We start from the raw sequence: 11231 nt of genomic DNA, 5'->3' as shown, positions 1-11231 counted from the left end.
TGCATTTGGGTAGTCTTTAGGCTGAAGAAATGCAAATATCAATTATTTGCAAAGCAATTGCCTGCTGACTGTTCTGATCCTGTTGTGTTTTACAAGACTGAATCTCAGTGATGGCATGAATTTTTAATGGGCAGAAACTCTCTCCCAGATTTCTGGCACTGTTTCTGATTCACAAGGACCTGCATTTCTTTTCTTTTCTTTTTACTAGGAAAACAATGTTTCAGTGTATCGGGTACGGTAATAAAATCACTGGAAATTCTGTAGGAAAAAGATAAAACAGACAAGGAATATGATAATTTTTAATTTGAAATTCAGTATTCTTGGAAATGAAATGAATTAGATGGGGGCTAGCTAAACACATTTTTGACGGTGCAGTTGACTGCAAAGGCGCTGCAATGTAGCCTGTGCATTTGTGCCTTAATGCCATTAAAAGATGTGTGCACGTTGGAATTTCTTACATACTGAGCACATTTACATGGGAACATTCTTAATACATTTATTTGGGAAACAAGTCCCAGTGAACTCTGTGGGTCTTGCTTGTAAGTAAATATACATAGGATCAGGTTGCTAAGACTGTGCTCAGAACACCATATATTCCAAACCTTTCATTTGATTTCAGCAGTACTACTTCTGATTAAGTTGCTTAAGCCATAATTAATGATCAAAGTCCATCAACTTCATAGAAGACTTTGCATGCTATGTTGTGTGCAGTGGAGTACCGTATAGTAGATTTTATTTTTAAGGGGTGCAGTGTGTTGAAACCCAAGTTCAAACTCTAATCTCATGGTGAAGTCACTGTCTTTCAGTCCAGTCTCCAATGCGGGGCTCCTGTAAGGAATTATGAATTATTTTGTACACTTGAAAACACTATACGTGTGTGTGTGTGTGTGTGTGTGTGTGTGTGTGTGTGTGGTTTTAGAAATTCCTGCAATGAAAACCTCAGTAGGAGACTGCAGGATATTTAGGTTGACAGTCTTTTTGTCAGTAGGGCAAACATAACAGTTAATAACACAAAAAGTGTATAGGGTGGGGGAAGATCTGAATGATACTTTTCAATCAGGAACGGTGCCACAATACTGTTCTAGAACCCTCTAATATCACACAGCAGTATGCTCTTTTTTTTTAGTTTCACGGTACACTTTCTCACACACAATTTTAAAATAGAAAAATGCAGAGAAGAGAAATGATAGCGCACGGTGTGCTGGAAGCCCTGTACGTATGCAATCTGTTATAGTTTTAAGATGATGATCAGGAAGCTGTAGCACGGAACTCCTGGAAGGAATACTGCATTTTTAAACCCTCTTCCTCATAACCATAAGTTCTGATTAGCACTTCATTCACGTTTGAATAATTGTATTGTTTTTATACTTTCAGAGGAAAGGTGGCCATTGCCTCTTTCTCATACTTTGTTCCGGTGCAACCTGAAATCCTTTTGCACTAGGTGTACAACCAAACCTAAGTAGCCTGGCTTGGAATGTTTCCTTGACCTGTGACAATGCCTTTCACATGCCAGGATGGAGAGCAATGAGTGCCTGTGTAGAAATCTCTGTCTTTTGCACAGCTGGAATTTAGCCTCACAGCCACTGCATGGCCCACTTTTTTCTTCTGGCCCCATTCACCAGTCAAATGTGGCCCCCCAGGAGGTTTTGAAAAGTTATCCTCTGTTGGAAAAAGATACCCAAATCCTGCTGTGACATATTGCAAACATAAGTTCCCCCTGGTCCTGTACCAATATACTTGGTGACGGATTAGTAGATGAACACATGATCAGCATATGGAAAGTCCAGGTAAGGCTAGGGTCAACTCCCTACCTGAAACCCTGAAGTGCTGCTGCCAGTCAGCATGCAGATAACACCGAATTAGAGGACCAGTAGTCTGATTCAGGGCACTTCCAGATGACCTGTTTAATGAGCATTCATCCTGACTTGTTTGCCAAGATATTAGATGGTGTTGGCTCCTGAATGTGCTCCTGGACTTAGTCCTGAGCCTGGATGCCCAGGTCTCTGCAGAGGCCAGGAGTGCATTTGCACAGTTATTGATTGGTTGAATTCATATACCACCCTATACTCGGAGGTCTCAGTGTGTAAATGAGTACCTTGGGTCAGGGACTCAAGGTTTAGGAAGCATATATAAAAACAACAATTGCATTTAACAATATTCAAACTGCCTCTTCTCAAAACTACTGCACCAGCTGCACCCATTTCTGGAAATGTTTGATTTGACCATAGTGACACAAATCATTCCATTTGGATTGCTGTAATGCGCTCTATGTGGGGCTGCCTTTGAAAAGTGCTCAGAAGCTTCAACTGGCCCAAAGAGCCGCAGCCAGACAGTTGATCAGGGCTAGTTATGGGGAGCATATGATGGCTTTGTTCCAACAGCTCCACTGACTACCAATCTGTTTCCAGGCACAATTCAAAGTGCTGGTTATGACCTATTAAGCCCTATATGGCTTAGGTTCAAGATGAAAGACTGTATTCTCTCATTTGAACCTGTCTGGGCTCTGAGATCTTCATGGGAGACCCTTCTCTGAGTTCTGCCACTCTCACAGGCATGCTTGTTACAGACAATGGAGAGGACCTTTTTGGTGGCTGCTCTTAGACTTTGGAACTTCCCTGCCCTGATAAGAAGTTTGACTAGCCTCTTCCTTGTTCTCCTTCTGCCAGCAGATGGATACCTTTTTATTCCAAAAGTCCTTTAGGAACCGACTCTTTTAAAGGAAAGGTCTACTGTGATGTTTTTATCGTTATTATATCATTTTTATTAGATCTTATTATTGCCTATTATTATAAACAGATTCTATTAGTGTTTAATTACTTTTTAATGTCTGTCTCTTCTATATTTTTAGCCTTTTCTATCTGTGTTTTTGTCTTATCTGTAAGCCACATTGAGTCCTTTGTCTGGGGGAAAAGGTGGGATATAAATAAAGATAATAAAGATATTTAATGAGCATTCACTCTAATTTGTTAATGGGGAGACTAGAGGACAGTGCATCAAAGCAGGTATTACCCCACACTTTCCCCAACCCAGTTTTTCCCACTTATTGGAGAAAGTCCAATCTGGGGGAGGGGAAAGGTTTGTTGCGCAAGCCCTCCCTATCGATTCTAACTGTGCAACATGAAAAAAAAATCCTTCCAGTAGCACCTTAAAGACCAACTAAGTTAGTTCTTGGTATGAGCTTTCGTGTGCCTGCACACTTCTTCAGATACGATTCTGCAACATGAATCTGCCTATACTGTATGTGATTAAATCCCTCAAAAAAGTGACCGCCTGGGAGGGAGCGCCCTCAGTACAACGCAGCTTCTTATCTCTAATCATCAAGGGGGGGGGCTGACCGTCTTCTGTGAAATCTGAAATCTAGCTGCACTCGCTGCTTTGTCCTTGTTAGTTGGCCCCAAGAAATGTTTCATGAGGACACGCTCAGGCATCACGCAGACTAACTCCCCCCCCCCAACCCCCGATACTGACAGAGAGAAGCGTGTGGCACCTCGAATTGTGTGGGAAGCGAAGGCGACGGCGAGCGACGCCCCGGCATCCGCAAGAAGCGAGCCTTCTGGGCGCGCTCTCGCACCCCCACACGCACGCGCGCGTTTCCCCGCTCCCGTCGCGCGCCTTGTCCCTCCCTCGGCAGCTAGAGCCAAAGCCGCCTGCCAGCGATTGGAAGTTCCTCGCCCAGGCGGCTGCGCGTCCGATTGGAGTTTTGCTTTCCACACTTCGACGCGGGCTTCAAAAATACCCCTGGACTCCCGGAGAGGGAGGAGTAAGTGGGAAGCGCTCTCTCGCTCTCGCTCGCAGGCAGAGTCCGCGAAGGCAGCGGAAAGAAGCTTCGCTCCGACTTCGGCTGTCGCCCAGCTGCGAGGGACGGTCTGAGGGGGCTGCTGCCGCTGCTGCTGCCGTTCGCCCCCCGCCCCGCTGGGAACGGAGCCGCTTCTCTAACGCTCCTCACGCTCTGAGGCGCCTCACGCCTAGTGTAGCTGAGGCGGCGCCCCTACTACCCACGCCTTCCCTCAGAAAGATGCTGCTGCGCTTCGAGGCGTCCGAGGCGACAGCTCCCAGCCAGGTCCGAGGAGGGCGCGCTCAGCCCTGACGCGGAGGGAGAGGGAGAAGCGCTGCCACCGGCTCGCCGGCCCCGCAACCACCATCACCACCAGCTGCCCGGGCTCCTTCCCCGCGCCTCCCCTTGCCCTTCTCTATGGGGTTCCTCAGCGAAGGTGAGCAGCGCCCAAGAGGAAGGCACACCTGCCCATGGAGTTTCTGACTGGGAGCGCCGACCTGTAGCCGGAGCCGGGTGGGAGCGCCCCGCGCCACCACCAACCTTTGCCCAACCCTCTTATTGCCCTCTTTCCCACCCCCACCCCCTCGCAACATGGTACCTGCCCTGACATCGACCAGGCGCCTCGCTCCCGGGTTCCCGCCGTTCTCTTTCGCCGCCCTTCCGAGGAGGCTGCCGGGAGGCCATCGTCGGGGCGACTTGAAAGTGTAATAATTAAGAGCCCGCGCGCCGCCGCCAGTGACATTTGTTGGCTCGCTTGTTTGTAAACAAGAAGACGCTCGGGAGCCCTTGCCTCCCAGGCAGGTATTTCTGCCGCCCTCCCCCCCTCCCTCCCCACTCCGCCGCCTCCTCTTCCTTCCCCTCCGAAAAGGACGAGAGACGGGAACTTCTTACAGGGTTACTATGCAATTGCGACTGGTTTCTTGGGTCTTTATCACTTTGAACTTGATGGAATACGTCGGCAGCCAGCAGAACCCTTCCAGAGTCCGGCGGCAGGGAAGTAAGTGCGCCCTTTTTCCTGGGTCTCTTCTGAAGCGGGGCTGGGAAGGGGATGGGGATCACCTGTTGAGGATCTCTCGCTTCTCTCGTGGTGCCGGGGATGTCCCAGGGGGAGTCACGCTGAAGGGGGGGGGGGAAGGTCTTTTGGTACGGCAGCAGCAGGTCTCGGGCAACCCGACCCTCTGCATATTGGCTCGCTTGCAGCCTCGGTGAACTACGCTGTTCCTTAGCCGCGCAGCGCTAAGAAGTGCCGCTGGTCTCTTCTCCGTTATACGCCGCGCACAGGGCTGCGGAACTCAAGGAGACTTGTCTCCAAGGAACGTGGATAGGATCGCACTGCGCAGTTTTTTGTTTTTTAAAAAACGAAGCTTGCATAGAGGAGCAAAGGAGGATCACGCCCTTCTTGGGTAGCTTTTTCCCCAACCAGCTTAGAAACACATCACTGATTCACACTATCATAAAGATTAAACTAAAGCTATTTTCCTTATGTATTGTGCGATGCATTCCACACACACGTGGTTCAGGATCGAGGAGCAGTGGCGTAGCGTGGGTTGTCAGCACCCGGGGCAAGGCAAGTAATTTGTGCCTCCTAACCCGTGGATTTGCGCCCCCTAACCCTAACCCCCAGATGTTGCGCCCGGTGCGGCCGCCCCCCCCTGCACCCCCCATGCTACGCCACTGTCGAGGAGGCATCTCGGTGTCCCTCCCTCGGTAATGCAGCAAAGGGTCGCGCAGGTTCCTTTGGGTGCCTCGTGATATTTGCCCGGCGGTTTGAATGGGATCTGCCTCCCACATAAGTGGATAGGGGGCAAATTGATACTGTCTTGGATGAGGGCTACTACGATGTACCTAATAAAAAAGGAAGAGTAACGTTGGCCCCAAGCATCTTTTCCTTTTCTTCCTGGTGGTTGCTCGGCTCTGTAATTTCTCTGAAATTTGGGGGTGAGAGAAGCACCCAGTGTACGTATCTCTGTAGGTAATTCTAACATCACATTTTTACAATCAGAAGGTGGCAGAGAGGGCCAATCTGAAAAATAGAAACACCAAAGAGAATGTTATACATCAAATAATGGTGACAATGTTCTATTAGCGAGCAGGAGTCGGCTAAAGTTAAACACGTTGCATGTTTGCATCTGAGTTAAGTTGGACTTAGGCCCCATTGATTTCAATAGGCGAGATGAAAGCACAGGACAGGAGCCCAGTTGAAGTTTGTGCAAGATCGAAAAGTGCCCCTGGATCGTGCCCCTGTTTAATTCACAGGGGCATCGTCCTCGGAGGAGTTCGGAGACATCGTTGGAAGTGTGTGTGTGTGTGTGTGTGTGTGTTGGAAGCGTGGGGCTGTGGGTTGTGTGAGTCTCCCACCGAAGGAAGGCCAAAGCGACACTGTTTGAACCTTGGATTCCAGTAGATTGGCCTGGGCAGATAACGCAGGAGACACTGGTGAAGTTTGTGATGAATGGTGCCATTATTTCCAGGTTAGACAACACCTAGGTAGGACTTGCCCGTCAATGAGCCTCAAGTGAGAAGCCAGGGCGAGTGGGTGGAAGGGTTGAATGAGATAAACCCAGATGAGCGGGTGCAAATTTGGTCTCTTCATTTCGTGCAAAGTCTACTAGGAATCTCTTTCCTCCGTCGACCTCGATAAGGATCCTCCTCCCCTCCCAAAGGCCCTTCCTAGAGAGCTGGGCGAGATGTTTCTGAGCTTCCTTTGGCGCTTTGTACTACTTGGTGAAAGGGGCTGTGCATTTCCCTCTTGCTTGACAGCTCTGCCCTGATAGGAAGAGGCCAACACACACAGCAGCCTGTTTTCATTCCGCCCCCCCCCCTCCCAAAGTACACAAGGTTATTTCCTAGGTTTTGCCCAGCCTTCCCTTTCCCCACCTTGGCACAAGTATCCCTTGAAAGCTTCCTTTATGCATCGGCTTCTCGAAAACAAGGTCTGATTCACCGAAAGTGCCCTGGAAATACCGCTTTCGCGAGGGATCTCTCCGGGCACGCTCGTGTCCGCTTCGCCAGAATGAAAGGCTGACGTCGAGACGCCCTCTTGTTGCCCCGGGGCCACGGAGCGGCTCGTTTCCTCCAGAGCTCCCCAGAGCCCCTTGAGCCCCGTGAGCTGTTGCGAGATCTGGACGTGGTTTCAGACTGGGCAAGGGGAGACGGTACTGGAAGGCAGAGCGCACCTTTCAGAAAAGGAGGTGCTGAAGGTTCCTCGTTCAAACAGTGGTAAGCTAGATGGACCGGTGCTCTGGTTCAGTATAAGGCAGCTTCCTCCGTAGAAGGGGGAACCTTCTTTCTCTCTTTCTCAGACAATAAGCATCTGACTAAGGACTGATCCGAGGAAGACGTTTCGGCATTTGGTTTTCTACACAGCTGGAGTCCAGGAAATAGGGAGAAGTAATGAAATCGTTCTGCAAGACCAAACTAGCCCCGATTTCTCTCTCATATATGAGGTGGGGCTGTGGGGCGAGCTGTTTCGCACAAACTTTAGGCTTGCACGTCATGGAGCGGTGATCTGCACGCGTGTCTCGGTGGGGCACCACAGATCTAACGCGGAGGACTGGACTTTCGCTTCTCCTCCGACGCTGTGCTTACATCGGAGTCTTCGGCACGCAGATCAGCCCCATTAAGTTCAACTGGGTAGGATAGGGTTGCTGTCTCACATAGCTGCCCCTCACTGAGTGCAGAGCGATTAAGTGTATGCCAGTGTATGCGAAATGTTCATTCATTTCGTATGTCAGGCAGCCGAGAGCGCGCGAGAGTATCTGATATTACTTACTCATGGAAAAGGAAAGCAACGCCCTGACTTATTCTTCTTCTTGGCATATGAGGATATGTTGTTGTCCCCTTTAGTTCGAAAGGACTGAGGGTAAATTTGTTAGATGGTGACACGTTGTTTGGGCGTCATCTGCTCAGCCCAAGGTGGTTTGCTTTCTCCAAAGCCCAAGGATCTCGCCCTCCTTCCCCCTTGCCCTGAATCTCCAGAGTTGTGAAAGGCGCGACCCCTGGCGTCCGCTGCAATAAGAGGGAGAGGGAGGGAGGGAGAGAGCGCTGTTTGCAGGTGCGGGCTCTTTTCGTAGGGAACTTGTCCCAAAGCTACGGAAAATTCAGGGATGCAGGGGTGTGGTGTGGCTGGCTGAGCTGCGAGCGCCAGTGTGTTGGTTTGACCCTCCACCCCCCACCCACCTGGCCTCGTCCCCTACCGAAGCTTTTCCGTTGACTTCAAAGGGAACTATATCGGTCCTTAAACTTGGATTTGGAGACAATGAAACAACCTCCCCCGCACGCGCACACACAACCAAAAAACGAGCGCGGGGATCAGATGACGATGACGAGATCAGAAGAACAGATGTTTAAACAGCACGGTAGAGAATAGCTTCTTATCGCTCTTACAAACTAATCAGGCAGTGCAAATCAGGCAGAAGATTTACTTCAAAGGCCGATACACCCCTTACTTGACTTCAGACCAGAGAGGGGGGGGGGATATTCAAGGAGAACCAACGGGTGCAATTTTAGAAGATGGCTGGGAAGGGGATTGCTACATCTGCCTTCTTTATGCATCTCAATGAATGGTGGGAGCCATATAAAAAGGAGCCTTGGGGCTGTAATAATATGTTGCTCATTACTCATCATGCTGCTGGTATTTTCCAAACTCCCCAGCCTCGTTGTCAATAATTAAACCCATCAATCCCAGCACATGCAAGTCCTGGAGGGGGGTGTCCAGTGCTTCTTCCTCTGCCCACAGAGCATCTGCAGCATGAGAGACAGAATGTTGTGGGGTTATTTGTTGATGGAGGAGAGGCAGGCAGCATGCTGTCTCCAAATGGGACTTAAGTAGAGGGTAAGACGTGAAGGGGACTGGTCCCTCCCCCCTCCCAATTCCCAACTTCAGTCCAGGAACTTGGGAAGCAGGCAAAGAACAATAGGGAATATGGGAAGGGGGGAAGTCCAATAAATCAGGAGGGAATTGGGGATGGGGTGGGGGGGTGTCCTGCTGCTTTCTGTTCACCCCTCCCATCCAATCCACCTCACCTGTGAAACGTTATGTTATGTCTGGGATCCAGACAATGAAGATTTTTTTTTGACATTTTCCTCCTTTGAGCCCCAGAACCTCAGGCTAAACCATAAACTGCTTTTGAAACTCTTTTAAGTTTCAGACTATAAGACTTTGACTTATGACTGAGAAAGCTAAGACAGTTAAACCACAACCAACAGAAGAACGGGGAAACTACTTCAACCACAATGCAATAAAATGGTGCTATGTGGTAAAAAAAAGAACCCTCTTCTTTAGTGGGCAGTCAGTTCAAAAAGAACCTAAACATAATTGTGTCCTATATTCATAGGGTTTTGGCATTCTTTAGTTGTGTACACCATACATCTAAAACACATTTTTCCGCACCTGCCAAAGAATTCTGAGAACCCTTGTTTATAGCTCACAGAGCTACAATTCCCAGCATCATTAACAAACTACAGCTCCCAGGATTATTTGGGGTTTGTGCTTTAAATGTGCTCTAAATGCATGGTGTGTACACATACTATGTATAAACCAAAAATGGTCTTTCAGCATTAAGTTTTTAAAATGTTTTATAAGACAGATAATGGTGAAAATAACAGGTTATCAATTGTTGTTGTTTAGTCATTTAGTTGTGTCCGACTCATGACCCCATGGACTAGAGCACACCAGGCACTCCTGTCTTCAGGCTATCAATACAACCAAACAAATATTCTTTACCATATTTCCCCATATGAAGCAACATGGACCCTGTGATCATGATCTGAGGCCCTTTTTTGTGTGCCTCCTCCATGAAAGGTCTAGAGGGTGGGCAACATGAGAATGGGCCTGCTCTGTGATGGCTCCCCGCTTGTAGAATGCTTTATCCATGCAGGCTCACCTGGCACCTTCATTACATATGTTTAGGTGCCTCTTCTCCCAGGTCTTTGGATAATGACAATAATGCTCATTTAATTAATCACAATGAAAAAGAGGGAAAATATTTATACTCCCTCTTCTACAATACACAGATTTCCTGTGCTGTCAAACTTGCTTGTAAATATAAATTGGACTTTTGAAAATTGTCCTTTCAGAGAAAGAGAACAAATATTTTCTAATTTTCATTCTTTGGATCTGTCGAAATACTTTGGTGCTAAGCCTAAAGAAATTAGTAGGCTCACTGCATTGTCAATAGAGCCACTCACTCCCTTTTACCTACATCTTCTTCTCCACTGAAGTCAAACATCCATTTCAGTTATATACAACACAGTGAAAAACCATTGAAAAATATCAGCTGTATAGGTTTACATTATGAAGGACTCTGAAGGAGAGTCTGTATATGGAGAAATATCCTGTCTAAAGTTAAGTAAATACCTAGTTTGATGCAGTTAAAGCGCCAGCCAACTTCTCCTGATCCATTTTCTTAACATGTTACATGTATGCTCAAAGTACAGTAGATTCTGCCAACAAACAAGCAAGCAAAATCTGCAAAACTGTTTACAATTACCAAGTAGAAATAGGAGTGCATATATATCTTTTGGGAGAGAAGTTGTTTGAAGTTGCGGACCCACTCGCAGCGACCCCTTCCCACGGAGCAAGGCCTAAACTAAGGAAGGTGAAGAAACTGGGCAAAACAACGTTCTGGGCTTTAAAAAGTTATGGGGTCAGGCGCAACAGGTTTTTATTGGCTGGGGGCAGACTAGAGTGAAGCCTGCTCCACTCTGGTCTGCTCTCAAACCATGCCCACCCAGCCTGGCTGGATTGGTCCAAATTCAAACACTGGCTGGTGGGGAAGTCTGCCCACTTAAGCAGCTGGCCAGGGGAAGCCCACAAATGCCAGCTGACTGTCCAGCAGTCACCCACCCCAGGATTGGGTAAGCAGTCATTTCTTTCCCCTCCTCTCTCTTTATGGCTATTCGCCCTTACAATCTGAAGGATGGGACAGAGGGCTATTTTGGAGAGGAAGGGAAGAAGTCCCACCTGCCTTTCATCCTATGGGATTCTGCTCATCCCATCTCCTTCACTTCTTCAATTCTTCCCTCTTCACTTCTCACCTCTCTTCTGCTACAGCCTTCCTTCTGTACAGTACCTATTTTGTTCAGCTGCTGCCACAGCCACTTCGGTTTCTAGGCACCAGGTGAAGTTATAGTAATTGTAACTAACTCCTGTTTACAGTCATACCTTGGGTTGTGATCGCTGTGGGTTGCGCGTTTTCGGGTTACGGATGCACCCAACCCAGAAGTACCGGAACGGGTTACGGCACTCGCGCATGTGCAGAAGCACTAAATCGTGCTTTGCACATGGGCAGATGCGCCAAATCGCGTTATGCACAGACACGGCACTGCGGGTTGCGAACACCACGGGTTGCGAACGTGCCTCCCACACGGATCATGTTCGCAACCCGAGGTTCCACTGTATTTTAATCCCCGTTAACTGGCTATTTGGTATCTTAGTCCTCTGTTATTGTTATTT

General features: G+C 48.3%; 1 protein-coding gene across 1 annotated transcript in view; it reads left to right on the top strand.

The window, feature by feature from the left end:
* Positions 1 to 3660: 3660 nt before the first annotated feature.
* The window catches only part of RSPO3 (R-spondin 3), a 63832-nt gene continuing 56261 nt past the window's right edge, over positions 3661 to 11231 (top strand). The window contains exon 1 of the mRNA XM_082216173.1: positions 3661 to 4772. Within this exon, the coding sequence (XP_082072299.1) occupies positions 4676 to 4772 (97 nt within the window). The 5' untranslated portion in view covers positions 3661 to 4675. The remainder of the gene's footprint in view (positions 4773 to 11231) is intronic.

The sequence above is a fragment of the Podarcis vaucheri genome (genome assembly GCF_965113315.1).
Source record: "Podarcis vaucheri genome assembly, chromosome: 3".
In the NCBI taxonomy this organism is placed as follows: Eukaryota; Metazoa; Chordata; class Lepidosauria; order Squamata; family Lacertidae; genus Podarcis; species Podarcis vaucheri.
Note: the sequence above shows the minus strand (reverse complement) of the source record. Positions and strands in the feature narration are given on the sequence as shown.